The sequence below is a fragment of the Chrysochloris asiatica genome, unplaced genomic scaffold (genome assembly GCF_000296735.1).
Source record: "Chrysochloris asiatica unplaced genomic scaffold, ChrAsi1.0 scaffold00119, whole genome shotgun sequence".
Taxonomy (NCBI): domain Eukaryota; kingdom Metazoa; phylum Chordata; class Mammalia; order Afrosoricida; family Chrysochloridae; genus Chrysochloris; species Chrysochloris asiatica.
Window position 1 is genome coordinate 5,193,129 of NW_006408637.1, and position 27,265 is coordinate 5,220,393.

The 27,265-nt window shown below is 38.9% G+C and overlaps 1 protein-coding gene across 1 annotated transcript in view; it reads left to right on the top strand.

The window, feature by feature from the left end:
- ARID4B (AT rich interactive domain 4B (RBP1-like)) overlaps positions 1 to 27,265 on the top strand; it is a 180,619-nt gene that overhangs the window by 16,463 nt on the left and 136,891 nt on the right. Inside the window, exons 2-5 of the mRNA XM_006868585.1 lie at positions 3,581 to 3,691; positions 11,204 to 11,269; positions 16,747 to 16,837; positions 24,302 to 24,381. Coding sequence (XP_006868647.1) covers positions 3,581 to 3,691; positions 11,204 to 11,269; positions 16,747 to 16,837; positions 24,302 to 24,381 — 348 coding nt within the window. The remainder of the gene's footprint in view (positions 1 to 3,580; positions 3,692 to 11,203; positions 11,270 to 16,746; positions 16,838 to 24,301; positions 24,382 to 27,265) is intronic.

Consider the following 27,265-nt stretch of genomic DNA (forward strand, 5'->3'; position numbering starts at 1 on the left):
GGACCCGACCACTTGCCTTGATGTTTCTTGGGCAAGCAGCTTGTTTGTTCTTGTAGTAACAGTCCATCTGCATCTATTGTTTTTTATTTTTCCTGTAGGTCTTTCTCTCAAGAAGTATCTTCTGTTCTAGCTGCTCCAGGCTGGTCTGCTCGTCCTTTCAAGTGGGAATTTCCCATCTCTGGAGATCTAGATGTGGTTCAGGCTTTTACCTATAGTCTTATGTATTGCAAAGGCTCCATAGGAAGCCTCCTTCCCTGGGCACGTTGTAACCTAATTTTTGGTATTCCAATTAGTTATAGGCAGAAGATGGACTTACAAGCTTTCTATGATGATGTTTCTGACTATTCCTTTCTCTCCCCCTCCAGTGTCTATTTTATTTTATAATGCATGGAAAACCAAGATTCAAAAGACAGCCAAACATCTTAACATTATTCCCCCCTTTTCCCCATTTCAACCATGACTCAATCTTTGTATCCCAGAGCCCTGTAGTTTCAAGGTTGTGCATTCTTTATCTCTGTCCCACTTAGCCCATTGAGACCTGTCTAATTGTTCTCCCATCTGCTTTGTTCTTCCATTTCCCTCTACCTCCTTGTATATTGCCCCCCTCTCCAGCACCCAAACTTTCCTGTGTCTAATCCCTGCCATGTGCTCCACCTTCCCTCCCTCCCCTCACCCATCACCAACTGCCCAGCAATCAACAAAGAATTCCCCCTAACCCCCTTTTAGTATGGTTTCTTTTTCTTAGTCTTTTACAGTAGTGGTCCTATGCAATATTTCTCTTTTTGTGACTGACTAATTTCACTCAGCATAATGTCCTCAAGGTTCATCCATGTTATGTGGTGGCTTGCCGCTTCCTTGTTAATCTTCAAGGTAGCATAATATTCCATTGTGTGTATGTTCCACAGTTTGTGTATCCATTCTTCAGTTGATGGGCACTTTGGCTGTCTGAGGTCGTAAATCTCTTTTGGAGCAGAAAGCCCCATCTTTCTCCTGTCGAACAGCTGGTAGTTTCGAACTGCTAACCTTGCGAACCGCAGCCTGATTTGTAACCACTGCGCTACCAGAGCTCCTAGTAGGAACTATAGCCTAGCCAAATTGACATGGACAATGAACTGTCCCAATTGCCCTCCTCAGTCTTTAATGGTAGCCGTGATTTCCTACATGGCTTTCAGTTTGCCATTTTTTACCATAACATCTCTTAATGTGGGTCAGGAAAACAAATGGGGGAGAGTCTGTTAGTTATTGAGTATATCTAGAACCTAGAAAAATAATAGCCTCTTGGTCAGTGATTCTCAAACTCTGGGCTCCCTCAGAGTTCCTGCAGGGCTTGTTACAACATAAATTGCTGAATTCCTCCTCTAAACCAACTGCCATTGAATGGATTCCGGCTGATAGGGTTTCTGATACTGAATCTTCATGAAAGCACACTGCTGCCTCATCTTTCTCCCATGGAGAGGCTGGTGGGATTAAACCACTGATCTTGAGATCAACAGCTCAGAGCTTATCAGGGTTCTTCTCCTAGAGTTTCTGAATTTAGAGTTCTGGGCTGGGGCCTGCAAATTTGCATTTCTAACAGCTATTGAGATGCTTCTGGTATTGTTGGTCTTGAGAGATACTTTGAGAACCACTGGTTTTATTTTAGATGATAGTCCATAAAAGCATGTAAGCAAGAGTACTGTTACATGCAGAACTCCATCTCACACACTGTGCTGAACATGAATGGCTGGTTAGTTGACGGCACCAGAGTCAGTTGTGCAGCGGCCGCTGGTACGTGTACACAGGGTGTATGACTCATGTCATAGATCAATGTAATAAATATGTATTTATTAGTGACATGGAGCTTTTTCTTAATTTCAAGATGAGCGAATAAAAGTTTCAGTATTTTTGTATGTCCAATGAACCGCCTTCCATCACCTGGGATTTATTATTTCACCTAGGTTGCTATGGCCTAGTGATTCTATCTTCAACATTTTCTTGGGGAAAATAGACTTGTAAGGGCTTTGTAGAATCTTTTAAGGGCTTTATAAACTTTTCTCTAGATCTTGGAATGCTTATGGGAGGGAATGTCATAAGCATGTTGTTGTTTTTTTAGAATTCTTTTTTTTTTTCTCTCCTTAAATGTTTTATTGTGAATTATATGATAATTTATATGGGAGAACATTAGTTTACATTCATTCTATCATATATCATCTCATTGCCATGGTTACAATCCCCTCCATGCAATCCTTCCCCTGTACCCCGCCAGGTCTTCTTCACACAGTGGCTCTCCCTTTCTGGATCTAAAGTCTCCAGCTGCTCCATCACTCCATGTCATCATCTCTGGCTCCATTTCAGGCATCACTGCTTCCATGGGTAGGGTCCTGCTCTCTGCTCTTCTCCCTTTAGCATGTTTTTCTTGATCCAAAGTGAACATCAGAGGCTCTTCAGAGAGAGAACTTCAGTGGTGTCAAGGCGGGTCTGGTCACAATAGGCAGTAGGGTAGATCTGATTTTGTAATTCTGAAAATGATCCCCATGTGGGCGCCCTAGATTTATACACAACTGAGTAACTCATCTGATTGTTATAATTTTTTTTTTTAACTGGCGACTAGTGATGAACAATCTTATGTAAGCTATTTTATTAAAATGCCTTGAGATTTGTTGTTACATGTTGTTGAGTTGGCTCCAACTTGTTTCCCTGCCCTGTGCCATCCTCAAAATAGTAGGTCTATTTGAGGTCATTGTTGCAGCCATGGTGTCAGTTTATCTTGTTGAGGATCTTTACCCTCTACTTTCCTAGACAGGATTCCTTCAGATAAGAGATGAATTTCTTGTAGTACCATGCCCTGGATGGGTAACGGTGCTGGTGCTGTTTGCTGCTGAGTTGAATCTGACTCATAATGACTCTATAGGACAGTAGAACTATATACATAGTGTTGCCAAATTTGTAGTCTTTACGGAAGATCTGTCCCTGTACTTCCTCCAAGACAGATTTGTTTGTTCTTCTGGCTCTCTAAGGAACATTCTGTATTCTTGGCCAATTGAAATGCACACTCAGTTCAATTCCTCTTTGGTCTTTTCATTGTTCAGATTTTACGTACATATGAAATGATTGAAAATACCATGATTTGGGTCAGGTACACTTGTGCCCTCAAAGTGACATCTTTGTTCTTTGAAATTTTAAAGAGATCTTTTGTAGCAGATTTACCCAGTGTAATATGTTGTTTGAATTTTGACTGCTGCTTCTATGAGTGCTGATTGTGGATCCAACTAAACTGAACTTTTTGACAACTTTAATCTTTTCTCCATTTATCATGATGTTACATTTTGATCCATTTGTGAAGATATTTGGAAAAATACCAGGGTGAGTCAAAATTTATCCATAATCCAGTTAGGGAGGAGAATATTGAAAGTGCCATGGGCTGCCAAAAGAACCAGTAGATCCATTTTGGAAAAAGTGCAGCCAGAGTGCTCCTTGGAGGCCAAGATGGCCAAACTTCGTCTCTCATACTTGGGACTATAGTAGATTACACCTGAGGTCTGATTGTGGGAAGGAATTGGAGAATTTAAATCTAACTGTATTTGTATTCTTTGTGTTTTAGGCCCTTGATGAGCCTCCCTATTTGACAGTGGGTACTGATGTCAGTGCTAAATACAGAGGAGCCTTCTGTGAAGCCAAGATCAAGACAGCAAAAAGACTTGTCAAAGTCAAGGTACAGTATTTATAGATACTATAAATTATATGCACATTATTCAGTATTTAAATGCTCACTTGGCTAGTGTATCTAAGGATTGTTTTTCTGCATATCCCATTTGTAGAATTAATGATCATAAAAAAGAAACCCTCAAAATAATGTGTTATTGGTGATTTTAAAACATTTCAGTTAAATAAAACTAGATTATCACAGTTGTTATTTTAAATGTAATTTCATTGTAAGTCATAAGGTTGTTTATAGTATTAGACTTTTTATTCTGTCAGAATTGTAAAGACCCTTAGAAATCATATAGTTTAGTTTCCTAATGTTACTAACATAAATAAACTCTTACAGGATTATTAATTTCTCCAAAGTACTATGGTTATTGGCAGAATTTGAACTACTGTAGTTTCACAACTTTTAAACTCACTTTCTCCCTTAATTTGAACCATGAAATTGAAATGTGATTTACAGTTGATGGCCTTCTAGATAGATTGAAACACGGCAAATCTGGCTATTGATTTTGTATTCTCTGCCAATCTCAAAAAATATTTGTAGTACTTAATTTTTGTCTCAGAAGAAGAAGTCTAACTGTTTACACTTAAATAAATTGCCAGTGCTAAAAAATAGAAAACAGGTGAACTTTATTTGTGAAAACTTACATTTGACATATCCTGTGTAGGGTCCTCTGTCGATAGGAAGCAGAGGGTATGTTAGAGTGTGGAGGACCTGACTTCTACCCTCCAGGGAGGGGTTTGTAATCTAGACTAGGCAGTATGCTGTAGAACGCTGGGTTGAATATTGTCGATTCAGTAGGCTGCAAAGCTATTATGTGGTGCTGTGGGTTAATGCGTTGTCCTGCAAAGTTGGTTTGAACCACAAAGTTGGTGGTTCAAGCTTACCAGTCACTCCTTAGAAACCCTATATACAGGGTCACTATGGGTCAGAACCGACTCAATGTCATTTAGCAGCAACACAAGCTATTCTTCTTTTGGTGGAAAGTATCACAGTCTCTTCTGGAGCTTTTTCTCTGCCTAGCTGTGTGGGTTCTTCCCTGATACATTTGTATGTTGGAAAATGCTTCTTAAGTGATTCTCATTCGTATTCTGTGTTAGAATCATTTTGGAAAAGCCTTTAAATTGACCGTAAGCCCAGAAATGTTAGTTTGGCCCCACCTGTCTTAGATTCCACAGGATTTCTTCCTTTGTATGTTGATAGTACAAACACTCTTATGGTGGCATTTCCTTAGGATTTTGTTTTGTTTTTGGTTATCTTAGAGATGGAAAGAAACTTGTTATCAGATTTCTCACTCCTTCTGGCTGGCTACTTCTTTCAGATGTACACATTTGTATGAATAAGATAAAAGCCCTTCCTTCTGGTAGAGAGCCTCCCTCATTGGCTGAGCTGGGATACAGTTAGAAAAAAGGTGCCCTCTTTAGGCAGATGCAGCATCATTCTAGGACCTGTGTCTCAGCCCATGAAGTACAGGCTAGATTTTAGCTCCCCCCTGCACCTCAGCTGTGCATCCCTGTATAGTGAACAACCGTAAAATGACAGTAGAAGTACTGCTTTTAATGAAAAGCGACAAACACCTCGGAACTGTGTCTTACGCTGGCTGAGTTCTTTAGAGAAGCCAAATCAGCCAAGTTCGCATTTGTATATAGAGAGGAATTTATCTCAAGGAAACGGCTCATGTGGTTGTGGAGGCTGGTCAAGTCTCAAGCCAGTGGATCCAGTGTCAGGGTAGAGGCTACTACTAAGTCATGGAGCTGCAGGTACTAATGAATCCAAGACCAGCAGGTCAGACAGCCTGCTGGCTCATGGACTGTGGAGGCTGATGTAGGCAATATGAGAAGAGTACTGGAGATGATGTTGAGCTGAATGCAGGAAGCCGAATGTACCTAGATCAAGGGGCCACACCCTTGAGGAAACTCCCTTCTAACTGGCTGGCTGGCTGCTCGTAGCAGATGCCAACATGGAGGAGATTGCTCTCTGTGCGATCTCGTCATATAAAGGGCAGGGATGGCAACATGATTTCTCATTGCCAAAGTGCATCATGGTACTGAGACTCATGGTGACATATCACCTTACTAATGACACTTACTGTGCTGGTGGTGTTGTTATGTGCTGTGGAGTCGGCTACGACTCAGCGTGATCCTGCACAGGGTTACCAAGGCTGCAAATATTTACGGGAGCAGAAAGCCTCAGCTTTCTCCCATGGAACTGCTGGTAGTTTCGAACTGCCGACCTTGAGGTTAGCAGCCGGATTCATAACCACTACGCTACCAGAACTCCACTTAATGACTTGTAATTTGTAGATAATGAATACCTAAAAGTTAATTTATTTCAAGACTTCTAAAAATGTGTTTAAGAAGTCCCGATGACACTGTTGGTTAGGCTGCTATCAGAAAGATTGGTGGTTCAAACTCACTAGCTGCTCCTTGAGAAATAGATGAAGCTGTCCACCCCATAAAACTTTGGTCTCAGAAAACCTGTAAAGGCTTCTTGTGAGTCGAAATTGACTTAGTGGCACTGGATTTGAATGGGGGGTGTGTGTGTGTGGGGAAGAGTTAGCAATTTAAAAATAAGTTTATTATTACGGTAAAAACTCTGATAGCCAGGACCTGTGTAAGATGACTACTTGTCAGAGAAGGAAAACTCAAATACCTTTCACTTCTAAAGAACACTAGAGAAGTGGTAAGACTATAACCTGTCTCAGGTGGGGATCTTGAGAAAGCCTGAAAAAGAAGGCAGAGCTGTGGAGTCCTGGCTCTCACAGATTTCACTGTAGGATTAGTCACCCGTTTTCATGCATTGTACGTTCACTCTGGAGTTACGTGGTTCATAACCCTGAGAACAGAAGTCGATGGTGCCTGTAGGTACTACTACCAGCTGCTCTGAAAAGGGATCACATTAGAACGTCCCAGATACAGTGGAACAAAACTCAAAATTATATATAAAAAAAGAGCAGACTTACTAGTCAGAAGGACCGAGGGGTGGGGTGGGGGCGGGGAAACACTCTTCAGGCCCAGAATACAGTTCACCTTCGTGGCCCAATTTTCAACCAAGTGGTGGAGAGGTATATAGATGGGACAGTTCTGCTCGCCATGGAATGGTTATCCACTCAAGAGGGCAATATTTACCTGGGCACAAGGTTCAGAGGGGTGGGAAGGAGGGTGGAATGGAAGTAGGAACCACAGGAAGGAAGTGAAAGAATTGTTGTTACGTGGAGGGGATGGTAATCATCTAGGTGAAACAAAGTGTGTGATTTGTTGTGTGTAAAACTGAAAAGCTGCTTTGTAAACCTATACTTAAACAGAATAAAAGTTACTGGGGGGAAAAAACAACTAAGTGGCTGAAAGCATAAGCAATACCTTAACACATAATGTAAATAAAGTGTGATAATTCTTTTGTGTAACAGTAGTGGTATGGTGGATATAGGGCATATTTTGTCATAATTGGTTTATGTGCATATTACCTAAATTCATTATCACTTAAAAGACTGTTCTACTGGGTTCAGTCTCTTTAAGAACTCTTTTAACTTTGTACAGAGATAACAAATTTTATTGTACTGAATGCACAGTCATCTTTTTTATCAGCTAATTAAATGTTAAATTTGAACTCTTTATTTTAATTTACTTCTCTTGTCAGGTTTCCTCTTGTTTGATTAGGTACTGGTATTGAGACCCAGCATGGTTCACGTTCTGGTCTTCACTGGCCTTGTATCTCAGCTTCATCATGTAACAGTTCGTTGACCTTAGACAAATTCTGTTCTCTGTTGTCTTTATCAGTAAAATGGCAGTAGCTGTGTAGACAAATGAGTGGTGAGAATAAATGTTTAGTGCTTGAGCCTAATACTTGGATTTTGTAAAAACTAATGACAGCCTGAGGACTGTTAACGCATGCTGGTTGCCTCAGAATCCCAAAGTAAGACTGCGAGGCTGAGGACTACACCCTGTAGCACCCACCACTTCACAGGTGTGAAGTCCACTCAAAGTGTTGGCAAACGAAAGGCGCAAATTAGGGAGTTCATATGCTCCCCTAACTTCCAATCAGGGGCCTCGTTACTCCCTTGGTTGTCGTTGATGTTAACTGCTGTTGAGTCAGATCTGACTCAGAGCGACCATGTATGGAGTTTCTGAGGAACAGCTGGTGGATTTGAACCTTGTGCTTAGTAGTCCAGTGCTTTTCCTACTGTGCCACACCACTTCTCCTTTAGATCTGATCGTTCGTTGCAGTGACTCACCCACTTCTAGAAGAGGGCTGTCTTTTGCAAACACACAAAGGACATGCCTGAAGAGATACATAAGTGAAGTCTGGAGGCTTCTGTGAGGACTTTGGAGCTTCATGCTCCAGAGACTTGAGGTCCTTCTACATGCATCATCCAATTCCAAGGAATTTCCTCATGCCTCTATTCCCTTCTACATAGTCACTCATTGGGGTTTCATTGCGTCTGGATAGGCGATGGGATCCGGGAATAGCTGTGACAAACTGCGTACCTAGTCACTATCCCGTCAATCATGCTTCCCTTCCTTCCTGAAGTTATTCCTACTGTTGTAGCTATTCGTGGCCTTCCAACTGATTTAGACTCAAAGCCACCTCAAGTATGCAGAGTACAGATATTTCATAGGGTTTTTAAAGCTATGACTTTTCAGAAGCAGGCTTGTGGAGATTTGAACCACCAACCTTATTGCTGCTAACGAAGGGTTTAATCCATTCTGGTACACCTAGAGGCCTATGGGACAACTACTGTATTTTCACATAAAGGCATCTTAATTGTTGTAAATTCCAAGAATTATTTTTAAGAAACTAGAAAAGAAGGCCAAGCTGAGCTCTTTGTCCCACAACATCAGTGTCTGTCAGAGTCCACAGAGCTGTGCTCCCTAGGAGTTTCAATGACTGACTCTTCTGAAAGAGTTGCTAGGCCTTAAAAAAAAAAAAAAAAATTATTGCGAATTGAGTGAAAGTTTACAGGACAGATAATCAGTTTTATATTCAGCAAATCATGCACCTTGTTTCATTACAATGATTATAATCCCCTTCATGTACCATCAGTTAAAAGTATTTCTCTTTATTCATTTTAGCTCTTTTTTTAAAACAACAGCAACACTCAGGCATATATAATAATTTACACAACTAAAGTGCACATTCTGCCTCCTGTCCACCAGCTCTCAGGCCCTCTCCTTCCATGAGTCTAGAGTCCTCAGCTGCTCCCTCTCTCCATGTCCTATCTCTGCCTCCATCTCTGGTGTCGCTGCTTCTCTGGATAAGGTCCCACATTCCGCTTGTGCTCTTCTTCCTTGATGATTCTGGGGTCCTCTGTTTCTGGACTGTAAGATTAACTACTCCCCATTTTTGTTACAAAACTTCTGCCTTTACAGTTGTGACTGTCGCAATTAGTCATGATAACAGTTACTCACTATTGAATCATAAGAGTCTTATCCCCATCTCTTTTAACCAGATCCATCTAGACAAGATGAAAACATTATTCAATGGGGATTCTACTTTCCCCCTACATGCTTTTAAATAAATCAAACTCCGTCTTGAAACCCAGTCACTTTGTGCCTTTATCGCCCCCTCATTTTAGGTTACCTGTCCCTGTCTACAGAGGGGACAGCATTGATATTTGCTGTGAACACTCCTTCCCCCTCTGTTGGTATTTTGAGGTACTACCTCTCTGAGTATGGGTCAGGGTCATCAAATTGTAGCAATTTACACGTGTTTCCTTTATCAAAAATTGTTTTCTTTTTTATCTTCCTGTAGTCGAGTTCTGATTATCAAGCCATGGAGGCTAGGTCAGATGGGTACTATCTGCAAGTTTGGGTGTTCTTGTGCATCTCCCCTCACTTCATATCAGCTGGATGCTTCACTCTGAGCTTTAACCCCCTGGGGCTATGCTCTTGTCCATGGGCTCAGGAGTTCCCAGGTCTCACCACTCTTTGGACCAACCAACCCTTCCTCTTCTCTCTCTCATCTCCAGGTCAGCGGAAGTCTATGGAACGTGGTTGAACTCAGCCCATTTCTTCATTGCTGCCTTTCCCCCTGTTCCACTCACTAGTAGACCAATGTGGTGGCCAGCAAGTTTGCATGCCTGCTCATGTGTTCCCTTGAGTTTCAGTCTTAGAGAGGGGTTTGTCCTGAAGGAACTTAATTGCTTGCCTTGATGGCTTCCCAGTGAACAACTTGCTTATTCTTGTAGTAGCCAGTCATACTGCCATTTTTGTTTTAGGTTTTTCCTGATGATCTTTCTTTGAAGATGTATCTTCTGTCACTCTAGCTGGTCCAGGCTGGTCTGTTTGTTCTTTCTAGAGGGAATGTCCCACCTCAGAAGGTTCTGGATGGGACTCAGGACTCCACCTAAGGTCCTGTACAGTGCAAGGACTCCGCAGGAGGCCTGTTTTCCCTGGTCTAGTTGGACCTTTCTTTTGAGGGGCTCTGGTAGTGTAGTGGTTACAAATCAGGCTACTAACCTCAATGTCAGAGGTTTGAAACTACCAATCATTCCATAGGAGAAAGACGAGGCTTTCTGCTCCTGTAAAGATTTACAGCCTCGGAAATCTGATGGTAAGGGTCCCTGTGAGTTGGAATTGACTCCACGGCACACAACCCGCATGTCCCCATGTAGATTCAAACCACTAAATGTTAAGTTATTAACTGAGTGGTTGACTGTTTGCACCACCCAGGGATGTATTTGTTGTTGTTGTTGTTGTTAAGTGCCATCTCGTCGGTTCCGACCCATAGCGACCCTGTATAGGGGTTTCCAAAGAACAGCTGGTGAACTTGAACCGCTGACCTTACAGTTCAAATGGCTTTGCAGTCTGACGCTGACCTTGCTGTTCATAGCCCAATTCGTAACCACTACGCTACCAGATCAGAGCTCCTTAAACATAGTTGTTGTTTAATACCAAGTCAGCTCTGATTCATAGCAACCCTCTATAGGGTTTCTGAAGAGTGACTGCTGGGTTTGAACTGCCACCTTGTGGTCCAATCCTTATCCTACAGCACCACACCAAGACTCTAGGGATGGATATACATAGTTAGCCTACAGTAAATGTTTGCTGCAAGGTCCGCAGTTCAAATTCACCAGCCCCTCCTAGGAAGCCATACATAGGGTTGCTATGAATCGGAACTGACTCGATGACACTTACCAACAACAACAGCTACTTATTTAATAAGCTAAGCCTTCACAAAAAGTGATGGAGTGCCTAATAATAACCTAATATCTCCACCTTCTCCTCATTGATTTTAGGAAAAGAGATTATACAAGCAATCTCGTACTTGGTGTTCTTGTTGTTAAGTGCCGTTGAGTTGGTGCTGACCCATGGTGACCCTGTGTAGGGTTTATGAGGAGCTGTTATTTTCTTAACGTGAGATATAACTTGTGTAGTGTGTTTAAATAAATAAATTTCACCTATTTAGGGATTAGGATTTTAGTAGCAACTATTAGTTTAGATGATTCGTATTAAAATATGTAATTCAGCTAATTATTGTTTGCTTTTTGCATTGGCTAATTAAGTTTATAATCTCTAGGTAACATTTAGACATGATTCTTCAACAGTGGAAGTTCAGGATGACCACATAAAGGGCCCACTAAAGGTAATTCATTTATTAATGTCTTTATTATTTTTATGCTTGGTTAGGAAACATTAATATAACATTTATCATTTGTAATACATTTATTTATAAATTCATTATTTTCTTACTGAGTAATTTTCTCTAAAAGACTATAGAAAAAGTAGATTCAATGTTGAATAAAACTTGATGTGAAAGTAAAACCTAGTAGTGTGCCCAGGAATTAAATGAGTATCAAAGAAGTGTTGTTGTTTGCTGTGTACTGACCTGATTTAGTCCCATCATATTTCCATTTCTAGAAGGATAAATGTGTCACAGTTAATGTACTCGAGATGAAAAGGTGAAAGTTCCATGATGACTAAAAAAGATAAAATTTAAACCATAAAACTTGAAACTCTTTGGAGCAACTACTGGCAAATGAAATATTTTAAGGGGAAACAAGCAGTTTTATGTAATGGAATGTTCATATTAAAATTTTTGTTTTTGGCCAGTGAAATCAGTCCTGCTTTGCTTCTTATTAATGAGCATGTGTGAGTACTCACTTGTGTCCATTTTAATGCCCTTGTAAATGTCTGACAGCAGACTTTGGCGTGGCTTGGATAATTTGGAGGTGTTTAATAGTGCATAGCATGTGCTAGCACGGTACTGAGTGTTTTCCACATAATATGTAATCCTCATAATAGCGCTGCAAAAGAAGAAGCAGAAGGTAATACGCATAATTTAGTCAAGGTCTCAAAGCCAGTAATGGCAGAATCAAAGTTTAGCTAGGCTCTGAGTCTGTAATTAAAGCACGTGCCCTCCTCGGCTTAATCTACACACTCCTCCAAGCCTTGTTTTTTTTTTTTGTTGTTGTTGTTGTTGTTTTTTATCTTTGCCTCTTAAGCACATCAACACATCTTTTCACTGCTCGACTAACCTGTTCGTCTTGTACAGGCCTTCCTGGAGCACAAAAAATGTTCAGTGCTCAGAAAAGATAGAAAAGGCGATTATACTTTGCAACTTTAAGTTGTTTTCCTCCCATTGTACCCATCCAGTGTTTTTGATAGTTGTGAAATTGGTTTATTTTGTTTGGTCTTCTTCTTTTATGAAATTTCCTATGATGAGGACTTAGGATCATTTTGATTTTGACATAGACAAGTTGATCAAGTTTTTGCTTGAAGATCATTGAAACATCACTTTTGTGTATGGATCCTTTTATTTTGCTTGGGGTTGGGGAGGGTGCTGTAGGTTTTGAATTGCTTCCTAATGTACCCTGTAGCTTTCTGTTAGTTGGCAGAAAAGTGTCAAACTTTGGATAATATATTTTCTTAGAGGAAATGAATGTCAAAAATTCATAGTCATTTCATCTCAATACAGTTTCAGTAACCCATGGACCACTTCATGACTAAATGTAAACAAATGCCAGTCATTTGTTACAGTCATGTAATGAAAGTTTTGTTCATTAAGCGAGGTAAGAAGGGTTAGTCCATCCAGAAGCAGTTTATAAGAAAGACCTGACAACTACTTGTAAAGTAAGCACTGAAAACCCTGTGGAGCACAGTTCTACTCTGACACATACGGGAACACCAGGAGTGGAATCGGCTAATGAAAAATCAGCCCGACAACCTGGGGTGCCATGAGTGGAATCCACTTGTGGAAAATCAGAAAAGCTAGAAAGGGCGATTGCTTTGTAGTTTTCAAAGCCTGTGGAGCAGAATGCCCATACCTGCAGATAGTACCCACCTGACCTGGCTTACATGACTGGAGCATCCGAACTTGACTAGAAGAAGAAAGAAGAGTGAAGAAAAAAGAGTAACCTGCTACAATTTGATGAACTTTACGTATACTTAGGGAGAAGGGCTGTGTGTTGACAGCCTGGGGGCGTGCCTGTGTGGTGTATGTACCCTTTGGTTATTTGATGATGCATGGAGGGGACTGTAATCATTGCAGTGAAATGAAATATGATAGGATGAGTGTAAAGCGGATGTTCTCCCCTGTAAACTTCACAATAGAAAACTAAAAATAAAAGCCTGTGGCATACAGTTCTACTCTGATACCCATGAGGGCGCCATGAATTGCAATTGGCTTCATAGCAAATGTGTTTTTTGGGGTGGTATAAAAGATCATATAAAAGTGCAATTAACAGAATTTTCTTGATTGGATGTAAAGTATTTTAAATGGGTGTTTTATACATTCTAATCTTGAAGGAGACTTTAAAGATACTTCTTTGTTCTTGTCATTTCATAACCTTCTTTTAAAGACAGTCATGGTATGGGACAAGGGCTCAAAGTGAAGTCTGAGTCTTCTGGAGGCTACTTTGTGGGGTTATAAGTTGTGGTACAACAACAACAAGATCAAAGGAGTCATGGTGTGGCACTTCGGGTTAATGCACTGGACTGCAAGGTAGGTTTGAACCGCAAGGTCGGCGGTTCAGGCTCACCAGCTGCTCCACCTATACCAGGTCAGAACTGACTCAACAGCACTTAACAACAATAAAAATAAGGTCAAAGGAACTCCTGGTGTAGCACTGTAGGATCAGTACTGGACTGCTAACTACAAGGTCAGCTGTTAAATCCTACCTGCTGCTCCTTGGAAAAAGAGGGTAGCTGTGAGTCAGAACCGACCACAATAGCAATAACATTAAGGTCAAAACTGTTTTAGATTTGTCCTCTTCACTATGTTGACATTTTCATTACCGGCACCTTATCGTGAATCAAGTCAGTAATCATTTTGTCTTCACTGTCATGCATTCTCAGCTCACAAACACACACACACACACACACACACAAAATCACAATAAGGAGTACGTATACATCCCTTCTGTGACTGACTTGTAAGGAAAAGTAGCTGCTGCTTTAATAGAATATTTTCCTGGACTGGGCCACTGGCTGTTCAGACAGTTGTTTGGTACACATATTCTAAAATATAAACCAAGTGCTTCCCTTAAGTTGTCACCTGAAGGGGAGAAACAATTGAGGACTCCTGGTGTGGCACTGTAGGATCAGCACTGGACTGCCAATTGCAACCACAGTTCAAACCCACCAGCTGCTCAGAAACCCTATACAGGGTCACTATGAGTTGGAACCATCTCAACAGCATTTAACAACAACAACAACCCATTTTTGAAATCCTGGTGTGGTGCTGTATGATAAGCACTGGATTACTTAAGTTCAGGGTCGGTAGTTCAAACCCACCAGTGATTCCTTAGAAGTCCTATACAGGACTGCTATGAGTTGGAACCAACTCGATGACACTTAACAACAACAACAAATGTTTTTGACAAAAGTATATCTTTTAAATAAAAATAAAAATTTGGTAAATTTATATCTGCTATCATGAACATGATAGCTTGAACACGTTTTCTGATAAGAGCAGTTCTATTAATGTGGTTGATTTTTTATAATGACGTGTGTCAGTACTTAAATCTTTATAACTGGCTACTTTGTAAATGACCAATGATCAGTGTTCTAAAATTATGAGTAGATAAAAGGTCTACTCCTAATAATATATTGATGGAGTTTAATGTACTAATATGAAAAATTCATTCATGCGGTTTCAGTGTCTTATTATAACTTGTCCTAAGAAACTACCACTTGTTGAGTTTTGGCATATATAATATGTACCAAAGAACAATATTCACATTTATATAAGAAATGCTATTAAAATACACCTCCCTTTTCAAGTACTTATCTTTGTGAAACCAGTGAGCTTGGTGGCTCTGTAGGATAAGCACTGGACTGTGAACCAAAAGGTTGGCAGCTCTAGCCCACCAGCTTCTGTGCAGGAGCACGATGAGGCTTTCTGCTCCTGTGAATATTATTTATAGACTTGGAAACCCTATACAGGGTCACTATGAGCCGGAATCAACTCGACAGGACTTAAAACAAACACAACAAAATATCTCTGTGAGAACAGATTTTCTGTACGTGCCAGTGGGCTTTAAAAAGTTTATGGAAAAATTTCATTCTCTTTTTTGTGTGTGCCAAATATTTCATTTTTATCCCCCTTTTTTTCATGAACTTTTGAAACCACCCTTCTATTTCAGTCTAACCAACAAATCATAAAAAATGTGATATAAAAGTAGGGAAGACAATCCACTTATCTTTATTATGCCAGATGTTAAAGGGATTTGCAAAAATGTGAAAAATGCCAATCTTCCCACTAAAATATATATATTTATTTTGGAAATGTTTTTCTTTCCTAAGTAGCATTTGTTTTCAAATGTGATGATTATTTTTTTTAAATGAATTAATAAATTTTTAAAAACTTGTTTTATTGCTTTAAATATTAACAGATACAAGTGACTCTAATTTTAGAGTTTTGAATATTGGGTCTGTGACCAAAAAGTTTTCGAACTGTTAAAATATTGGTCTCCAAACTTTCATGACTGTGTAAAAAGCTCCAGCATATTTCTCAATATATGTATATGTATTTATAAGTCATGTATTACCTATATTATAAAACATAAAACAAAACATTTAAAGTACACTATAAAATTGAAATTCCTTCGTAATACGTTACTTTGCACTTAACCCTAGAGAGCACAAGTGTAGCAGATGTTGCTTTTAAGTGCTGTTGAGTCGGTTCTGACCCAGAGCGACTCTGTGTGGAGTTTCCGAGGAGCAGCTGGTGAGCTTGAACCAACGATGTGGTTCAGACTGACCCACAGCATTTACCCACAGCACTACACCAGGACTCCACAAGTGTAGATAGAGGGACTTTTTCTGTGTTCATACAGCCTGACTGAGACAGCGGTGCAGCCAAAATCCAAGTTACTAATAAAGTTTTATTTATTGGAAATATCTCTTTGACCTATACCTACGTAGTGGTAGTTATTGGTCAGTGGCTAGAATTCCTGCCTGGAACAATATATCATCAACTTTTATTATATCTAGGTGTCAGACAGCATTTGATGTGAAGAGGTTCATGTTTTTCTCCCTGATATTTACATACAAGTTACTAGTTTATCAGTACAGTGTTGCGTTTAGTAATTTTTAGAACACCTTTCTGTGGAAAAGGAACCAGCTTACTGAGATTCTTTTAGTTAAATTAAATGTTTAAATATGAAAAGGGAAACAATTTTTTTCTTTGAATAGTGCATTTATGTTTTAATAAAACATGAGGGAATAAGAGCATGAGCTGAAATAATACAAACAAATAAGGACATTAGATAATATGTAAAGAGAATTAGGTACCTGACTTTGTTTATGATAAAACAGAGAATGACAACATATTTACGTATGTGTTTTATTCTTACAGATATATTATGTTAATTTAGTATTCTTCCTAAGAGCACTTCGTCTTTCATAATAAAAAACATGATTTGTTTTTGCCTGTTAATATGAAATCCTTAACAGATGTGGATTTATATAATCATTTTAAAATTCCAGTACGGGTTCTAAATTGATTAGCCTGCAGGTTAAAGGGATTTGTTTTTTGTTCATTGTTTTTGTTTTTAACCTCCTTGTATTTCTGTTGATTTATCCTTGATGAGTTTTTCTAATTCTTAATCGATACTTTAGGTAGGTGCTGTTGTGGAGGTGAAGAATCTGGACGGGGCATACCAGGAAGCTGTCATCAATAAATTAACAGATGCAAGTTGGTATACCGTAGGTAAGAGAAGGTTGTTTTTCCCACTTGTAAGCAAAACTTCCGTTAAAATAATGCAAATTTTACATTTTCTTGATTCATCTTCTTTTCTAACACCATGGCATCTTTTCCAAAGCTTTAAAAAATTCATGTTTTAATACCTACAACATATTTTAATTTTATTTAATGTGCATGTTAAGTAATTTGATTTCTAGTGTGTTGTACTTAGAAATATATCTTAGAGAAATTTCTTTTAATGGTCATACTATATATTCATGAGATTTAACATACCACAGTTTATTTTTCTTACTGATATGAAAGTTTTTCTTTTTAATTATAGTCAATGCTGGATTTTACGTGCACCTTATAGTATTTCTCTAGTATATATGCTAAGACATAGATACAGATTTAAGGGAAATATAGTTTAATAAAAATTACCTTCTAAAAAGACTGCTAATTTTCATTCCCATGAACAATGTATACTTTTATCCCACCCTTTGCCAAATGTGATGTTATTAATCTTTTTACACATTTTTTTGTCAAGCTGGACATAAAATAAGTATCAAAATTTATTTTTATTATGCTACTTCTATGATTATTAGTAAGAACATTTTTTTTCATGGTTATTGAAAGGAACCGCATTTATTTTTTATTTGTGTGTTATAAATTGGTGGTTTATCTACTCTTCTAATTTTTTCCTCTTCTTTCTTGAGGTAGCTTAGCTTGTTTTCTCTCTCTTTTTTAAAAAAACTTTTTATTGTGAATTGAGTGAGGGTGTACAGAGCAGATCATCAGTTTTACATGTAACAAATTGTTTTACTTTAAATACTTGTATATATCTGGGATGTGGTATCATGTATAGTAATCTCAGGTGTTGTCTGCTGTTGGTGGTTCTCAGTCCAAAGAATACGCTTTAGTATTTTTTATAAAGTTGGTCTGGTTGTTACAAATTCCTTTAATTTCTGCTTATCAGTAAATGTCCCAATTTCACTGTTGTATTTGAGGGACAGCTTTGCTGGGTATATGATTCTTGATTGGCCATTTTTTTTTTTCTTTCAGGGTTTTGTATATATCACCCCATTGCCTTCTTGCCTGTATGGTTTCCGCTGAGAAACGAGAGCTTAGTTTTATTAGCTATATTTTGTAGGTAACTTTCAGTTTCCCTGAACTGCTCTCAGGATATCTTTCCTTGTCTTTGATTTTGAAAAGTTTGATTATGATTTATCTTGATGATTTTCTTTTGGGAAATATCCTGTTTGGGCATCGTTCAACTTTATTTATTTGCCTTGCATAATGTTACAGAAGTTTTCTTCCAATAACTCTTTGACAGTTTTCTTTGTACTTGTCTCTTTCTAATTTTCTCATTACTTTTTCGATTGTTCTTCTCGCACACTTGTATTGAGTGATTCATCTTCAGGCTCACTGATTTGGGCTTCCTGTGCTGCTTATTGTCCATGTCTGAGATCTTAGTATTAATCTTCTGAATTTCAAATCGCAGGTTCTGTGTTGTCTCAAAATTGGCATCTGTTTATCTATTTGTCCTTGTAGAGTTTTCTGAATTCTTCTAAAATTTTTAGTGATCTTTCCTTGATCTTTCAGTGCCTTCTTTGAAGGTACCTGTGGTGCTGTGTGTTAATGCGCCAGACTGCAAAGCTATTTGAACTGCAAGGTCGGTGGTCCAAGCTCACCAGCTGCTCCTTGGAAACCCTATACAGGGCTGCTCTGGGTCGGAACTGACTCGACAGCACTTAACAACAGTTAACCTTTTGATTTTCTTTTTCAGTTTGTTCCATTACTTTTTCTTGTTGTTGTGTTTTTTGTTGTTGTTGTTGTTGGAACCATTCTCTCATTTCTTCATGTGAGCTAAAATTATCTGTTGTCTCCGTGGCATTGTGGAGGTTCTCACATTTGTAAAAACAAACAGTGCAGTTGTTGGATCCGAATGGCGATATCTCTGGTGGTCTCCTGCTATTCAGGAAGCTCATGTGGTGGTTGTGGAATGGATGTGACAGTGGAGTTCTTGTTGGCCTCGGCATTACCTATGTTCAGGACACGCAGTCCAGCAGTCGTTTGTAGGTGCCCTTGATGGAGCTGGTTTCAGTGTCTCTTAGGACCATAGGGAAGCTGGGGGGAAGGTGACTGCTTAAACGCAGGTCTTGTGGCTCTGCAGTATTTGTGGTTCTAGAGCTCAGCCCACCTGAATATAGCACCAAAGTTGCGCAGCTGGCCCCACCTCACACTGCTGTGGCTCTCACCCACCTGGTTTGGAACTCCTGGACAGCAGGGTGGTGGATGAAGGTCACCAAAAAAGTGTGTGGAAAAAGAAGAACTCGCACCTTTCTGGTTGCCCGTGTGAATTTGCTCTGTCAGTCCTCCCTCCACTACCAAGGCCAGTCCTTCACCAGTCTCCCTCTTCTCACTGTCCTGCTCAGCTTCTCTTCCCAGTAAGCACTCCATCCACCTCTAGCCTTTCTTCTGAAGCTCAGGATGCCAAAATAATCATCTGAGTCTGTTTTGTTTGGTCACTTGTTGGAGTTTGTCTTCCTGGTCCACCATCTTAACTGGAAGTCCTTATCTTGTTTTCTTATTATTTGTAGGATATGAGTTTTATGTATATTGTGAATATTGATCATTTCGTAATTAAAATGGAAAAATTTTTCTCCTATTAATCTGTTTCCTTTTCATTTTTATATACATATAGGTACTTCTCACTTACTATTTTGTTTTCTGACATTTTGCAGTTAGTACCATAGGTCCCCTGGTATGGTGCTGTAGGATAAGCAATGGACTGCTACTACAGGATCACAGTGAAGTTTCCACTGCAGTGGGGCCGGTGCATGGCCAGCTCCCAGCACCTAGCACAAAGCCACCAGGACAGAGCTAGTTAAGAGATCATGAACGCAAGGCTTGCGTGGGTAGAAGTGAGACCATGGAGCTGCTTCCAGAAGAGCAGCTGTGACGTAGCCCACGAGGAAGTGGCTAAGCTGTGTATCCTCCAGTCCCAGTCTGACTTTATCCGGCTTTGTCTCCTCTAAGCCTCCTTCTTAACAGAGGAATCTTCCAGAATGTCACTCATCACAGTGATGAGCATGTCATTAGAGAGTTGTTGTTGTTCTGTGCCGTGGAGTTGGTTCCGACTCTTAGCGACCGTACACAGGGTTTCCGAAGCTGTAAATCTTTATGGGAGCAGACCGCCTCATCATTCTCCCGTGGAACCGCTGGTAGTTTCGAACTGCTGACCTTGAGGCTCGCAGCCCGATTCGTAACCACAGTAGTTACTAATATTTCTATGATTATTTTTTCTTATTTTAAAAAGTTGGAAAAATGTGCTTTCTGAAAACAGAAAAAAACCCCAATCCTTTATTTTCTCATAATGCTGAATTTTGCATAAAGAATAACCTGGTCTTTGGAATCCAACTATTTCAATAAGTAATGAGTGGATATAGTCAATATTTGTGTAGTCACTTTTTCCTTTGTAGTTTTAAGTTTGAATATTATTTAAGAAGGCCTGTTATCAGGATTGTAAGTTTGTTCTCTAACAAATTCTATTAAGTTTTAGTTTTGTTTTGTTTTATAAAATAGCTTTTTCCCCCACCTTCGTGTATTTTTCATTTATTATTATTTTTTAAACTTATGATTTGGGTGAAAGTGTACAGAGCAGATTGGTCTTCCATTTATAAATTCATACACATTTTGATTTGTGCCATTGACTGCAATCCCCACAGTGTAACAGCGTTCTTCCTGCTTCATCCTTGTGCTAATCATTTCTATTCATCTTTCTTTCCTGTCCCTTCCTGCCTCCTGAACTGTACCCTGGGCAAATGCTGCCCTTTTAATCTTGGCTATTTCATTGTTTAAAGGAGTATGTGCTGCCCTAATATTTTGATTCATTTTATAAGCCTATCATTGGGCTGGATATTAAGCCACTGAGGTTAGTTCCAGGTCTGCAGGATGTTTAAGGTCCATAGTCTTGGGAGACCCCTAGTCTCTATCAGAACAATTAGCATGGCCTTTTTTATAATATTTATTTTGTTCCATATACTTCCCTCACTCTGTCTAGTACCTCCTATTATAATCTTTTTCAAGAGTGGTTGGCAGTAGTAGCTAGTTCTGTTCTCAGGATCATAGAGGCTGATCTAGTCCTCCTTTGGATTGATTGTTTGCGTCTATCTGATTTTCTTCATTCATCTTTGCTCAAGTTAGGGACAAGCCAATATGTGCAACTTTATTTTGACACCTCACAAGCCTTTAAGACCCCAGTCACTGTTCACTAAAATTGTTGTTGTTATGTGCTGTGGAGTTGGTTCCGACTCATAGCAACCCTGTACAGGGTTTCCGAGGCTGTAAATCTTTACGGGAGCAGAAAACCTTCTCTTTCTCCCGCAGAACAGCTAGTAGTTTCGAACTGCTCACCTTGAGGTTCGCAGTCCGATTCGTAACCACTATGCTACCAGAGCTCTTTGTTCACTAATGTAGGGATGTAGAAAATTGTCTTTGTGGGTTACATTCTGCCAGTTGATGTTGGTGACCCCCAAGACCATGTCCTGAGCCCCCAGGCCCAGTGGCACCTTCCCTCAAAGTATTTTGGTTATTGCTAAGAGATTTTCTTAACTTTGCCACTATATGCTCTACTATATTCATGGATGTTAACATGTATAATTATATATGAATATCTTTGATCAGACAAATATAAGAAGGCATCAAGAGGTTCATGGTAAAATGGAATGAAAAGATAATGAAATTTTCCCACAAACTTTTTGAACCCCCTCCTATATTCATGGGTATAGTCCCATTTGCCTTCCCAATCCTGTTCAATCTGAGTGTCTGTATCCCCTGGTCGATTATTGTTATTATTGCTATTGCAGGTTTGGATATGATGCATAGCGACACAGTATAGGGTTTCCGAGGAGCAGCTGGTGGGTTTGAACTGCTGACCTGTGGTTCACTCCAGTGCTGACCCTACAGTGCCACACCAGGTGTCCTGAATGTATTTACCTTTGTTGCCTTTAACTCGTGAGCTCATCCCTGTGTCTTCCTTTGCCTTGATCATGTTGTACTGACCTCTCCTTTATTGTCTGTTGCATTTTACCTTCATACAAGTCAATAGGTGTCTACCCCTTAGTTAGATAAGCTTCCTGGTAAGCTTCAAAGAATGTGTGTCTGTGTGCAAACCTTTTCATGACATTTTAGTAGTAGTCTCATACAATATTTACCCTTTGGTGATCGACTGATTTCACTCATCATCATTTCCTCTACATTCAACCATGTTCATTGATGTTACAAGGTGTTTTGCTTCAGAGTCATCATTACTCTTAATTGCATATAATTACACCTCTTTAAGAAGCTCTGGTAGCATAGTGGTTATGAGTCGGGATGTCAACCTCAAGGTCAGCAGTTCAAAAATACCAGCGGTTCCACAGGAGAAAGATAAGGTGTTCTGCTCCCATAAAGATTTACAGCCTTGGAAACACTGTGCAGGGTCCCTATGAGTCGGAAGCGACTCCATGGTACTTAACAAAAACAACCATAGTTTATCCATTCATCTGTTCGTGGGCATTTGGATTGTTTCCATATTATTGTTATTGTGAAATTTGGGTGTGCATATATCGCTTCATGTCACAGCTCCTACTTCTTTAGGATATATGAGTAAGTCAAAAAGTATTGCTACTGTAAACTATCACGTAATTCACAATAAAACATTAAAAAAAAAAAGTATTGCTACTAAGTTTCCAGTTCTTGAATACATGGATTTATTCCAAACAGAATGTATTCAGTCATGTCTTTGCCATCAGTGGATTGCTACAGACGTGTTCTCTATGTAATACACTTGTTTTAGTCTCTTTTGGATACCTTCAAAAAAGGATCTTTTTTTTTTTCTTCCTTGGTGGTGACGCAGGGAACAATTTTAAGGTCAAGGCTAATGTCACATGTTTCACAGAACTCAACTGGACATCTTTCCATATCATTAAATCTTTACAGCAAGTTTATGGAATGTTGCCACACAAGATGTCTTAGGGAAGGTCAGGAAGACCTTAAAAATCAGTCAAGACAGGGAAGACCATTAAACTGGATGAATGAAGAAACTATGTCTGAAATCCAGAAACTGGAACAAGACTGTAGAATTATCATTGATGTAATAGTTACTGAAGTTGGGGTTTCACATAGTTGGAACTTTCAGTTTTAAGCGAACTTTTTGGCTTCTGCTAACTTTTAGCTCATTGGGCACCAAAAACTTTTCACAAAGTTCAGTTAGCTCAAAGAACTGATCTTTTCACTAGCCCCTTAAGCAAGATCAAAGCTCATGAAGATAATTTTATAGAACAAATTGTCACTTGGGGACCTTGAACAAGTCTTGGATTTACCAGTATGGTCCAGAGAGCGAGCAAGATCCAATCAAAACAGTGGCTTCATAGGGAATCTGATAGGCCAGTTAACTTCAAGGCAAGAAGTCAGCTCAGAAGGTTTTAGAACTGTTGTGGGGATACCAAAGGGAAAGTCATCATAGATTTTATTCAGAGACACAGGATGATCATGTTTAGGGGAGAAGGAGACGGGGAATGGCTTATTAAAAAGAAGTTTGAAGAAAATTGAAATTAGCATTGGCGAGAAAAAGACCAGGGAAGTTGCACCAAGGAATTTTTTCCCATTTGATTATGCACCTGTTCATACTTCAAGGGTATCAAGGACTGTCCTATGACATTTTCATTGGGTAATCTAACCCAATCTATCCTACAGTCCTGAGCTTAACCTTTCATACTTCATTTTGTTCCTCAAAATCAAAGAACATTTAAAAAGAATGTGATTTGAAACTCTCGAGGATGTCCAAAGTGCAAATTTGACTTAGTGTAAATCAGAGAACCCAGAATTCTTGGGAAAGGGTTTGTTGTTGTTATGTACCATCAATTTGGTTTCAACTCATAGGGACTCTATAGAGTTTTCAGGGAGAGGCTGATGGGTTTGAATCATTGACCTTGAGATTATCCATCCATTGTTGATCCAACAGTGCCACACCACCTTCAAAAGTATATAGAATGTGATGGAAGGAAGAATCAATAGTTGGTTTTAGTAACAGTTTGTGATTTTGTAGTAATGCAATTGGACTTACCATCGTATCTTTCTTGAAATCTTACTCTCTGTTCCTTAGGTAAATCTGTCATTATTTAACATCAGAAAAACTTATTTTTCCTTTATCATTTTGAGACGGGTTCATTAGAATTTAAGTGACTTCCTCCTGAAATGATGACTTCCTATGTTATTTGGTGTTTCCTGTTTCAAGAAAATAAAATTTTAACGTAGAAATACTATTTCTGCTTGCTGGGTATTAAAAAGTATACCCACTGCTTTGTATCTGAAGTTGTTTGTTAGAAAGCATTACATGTGAATTGAATTTTTAAGTAGAAGCATTATTTGCACTCAGGAGATTACGTGATAATATGTTTCATTTTGCGAGTCTTTGAAAAGTTCTTCCATTTTTATCCTCTCTCATAGTTTTTGATGATGGAGATGAGAAAACTCTAAGACGGTCTTCACTGTGCCTGAAAGGAGAGAGGCATTTTGCTGAAAGTGAAGTAAGTAATCATTTCATAAATCATTATGTTTTTATGTTGTATTATAAAGAACAGATGGTTGTTGTTTTTTTCAGATCAGTAAACTTAGCCTGTTAATCAGGAAAATTCATTAATACATAATACCAATATAATGTAATCTGTGAAGGTTCATTAAGTCTTTATGTTTGAACATCTTGCTTTATCTTCTTTGTCTATAGTATTTCAGCACTAGTCCACAGACAAAATACAATGAGCTTAGTTTATGATTATCTTTAAGCAACTTTTAATTGTTAGGAAATTATAGAAAGGTGATGTTTGATTTGTAATCTGTTTGAACCATGTCATAATGAAAGGATACTACATGCAGTTCCTGTAGGCCTGGTGTGGTGCTGTAGGATAAGCACTTGACCACAAGGTTGGCAGTTCAAACCCATCAACTGCTCCTCGGAAACCCTATACAGGATCACTATGAGGCAGAACCGACTCAGTGGCACTTGACAACAACACAGCAACATGCAGTTCCTATGTAATAATTGTAGTGACTGACATCATTATAGCCTTTCCTCAATGATGCCTTTGTGGATTTTGTTATGTCAGCTGACCTTGATGTTCCCTAAGCTTATGATTCCAAGCCCTGACCCAGTGATGCATTCCTTCAAGTAGTTTGGTAACAGCTAAGAAGTTTCCATAACTTTGCGCTGTGTTTACAATACATATTCATGGATCTATTTGCAGCATACATACACACACACACACACACGCATGCCTACATATATATTTTTTATGTAGAAATTGCCTTTATCTAACCTATATATAGAAGTGCGGTGGCTCTGTGGATAAGCACTGCGAACCACAAAGTTCAACGTTTGAACTCACCAGCTGATTCTTAAGAGAAAGGTTTCTGACTACAGAGGTGAATGATTCTAAGGTCGGCAGGCAATGTAGCAGGTCACTGGCTCAAGTCCAAAGAACCAGAGGTCATATGATGAGCCAGATGCAGGATTCAGACCCAGCACAAAGAGAGCAGTCTTTGCACTATGCCTAATATATTAAAAGCAGTCTATACCCCCGAGAAAAATGTCCTTTCAATTGACTTGCTTGCGCATAGCAGATAGCATCATTGAGCTGATAACAATATATTAGATTTCATCATTCCTACGTCTTAACTGCAAAACCAATGCAAATCCTGGCCCAGTCAGGCTGACACAAAACCTGTTACCACAGTCCCCTTCGTTACTCTTTATCACCTTATTGATTTCCTTTTCTTTGTAGCGCTGTTCATTTTATGATATCAGAATGTCTGTATGTATTTAATTATTTGCCTATTGTGTGCCATTTTTACTAGAATGTATCACAAGGACAGGGAATTTATTCACCACTTGGTGTCTAGTTCCTAGAAAAGTACTTGGCACAAAGTAGAATCAGAATAAGTATTAGTTGAAAGAATGAATGAAATGCATATGTTTGCTGGACACTTTGCTATGTGGTTAACATGTCATGTACAACATAAGAAGGATTGATACTATTATTAGCCCCGGTTTACACATAAGTCAGAGCTGGGCCTCAAACCATAAATTTTTAGAACCAAAGTCTTGTGCTCTTAAATTGAAAGATGTTATTAAATTACTAAGAATGGAGGTATCACAAAGCTTTGTAAATCAGTAATCTCCAATTCAGAATTTAAAGAATGGATATATAGTTATAAATGGTGCTATATCCTCCAGCCCAGTCTATAAATATTGATTAATACAAAGTGTTGCCAGTCTATGATTTTTTTTTCCTTTGGGGATGTTAAAAAAATTATTTATAAGACGATGTGAAGTTTTTTTGTTTTGAAAATATTTTTGCTTCCCTTAATGATAGCTTTCTATTTATACTCTGAATTTGGGGCATGTTTTAAATATAGATTTTCTATATTATGATCCTGACCTTTCTTTCAAATTTCATATTTTACTATATCCTTAAAGGACTATTATGTGTTTCCTGGTTACCGTACATACTTTATTTCCTTGGTTTCTCTTGATCTCTGTTCCTCTCCACTTGATGGAATTTTACTTAGTATACGTGTACATTTTATAATTAGTCATTGAATACTGGGACTTGAAGACTAGTGATTATTTTTCTGTTACACAAAGGTCTGAGTCTTATTTAAGTCCAGAAAATATTTTAAATACTATTTTTTAATCAGAAAAATTTAAGTTAGCATGGTTCATAAGACAATTATATTCTAAATGTAGAAGGAAGATGAGTAAATAATTTTCAAGACGGGGCTTCTGGTATAGTATAGGATAAGCACTGGACTGCCAACCTCAAAGTAAAGTGGTTCAGATCCACCAGCCACTCCTTGGAAACCCTATAAAGGGTCACTATGATTTGTAATCGACTCAAGAGAACTTTCAACAACTCAACAACAGTTTCAAGACAACAGGTTTACTGGGTTTCCAGGAATGTGTATACTTTTACTTATGTGTTGATAGAGGGCAATGAAAACACTGGGGTATAATGCCTTATCCCTTGTTTTAAAACCTTTAATGTGTCTGTGATGTTTTGCCCTTTAGAGTAAAACAAGATAAATTTTACCACCACCACCACCAACCACCCCACCTCACCCCCAGGTCTTTTCTGTCACTGAAGTGAAGGTGTTTCTGCTTACCTAGATTTGGGTTGAGAGGCCAGGAACAGAGACACTGCTTCTTACTTTTCAAATTCTTTGTTACATGCTAGGAAGAGGTTCTGTGGTTTACTGGAAAATTCCTATATGTGATTCCTAGAAATCCCAGATGTTTCCTTTCCTGTAACAAGTGAAATGACTAGCAGATACTTAAAATAGAATCCACAGTGCTAAGGAGAAATCTCTGCTATCAAGAGGGTAGCCATGCTTTTTTTTGCATTCGTAAAAAAAAAA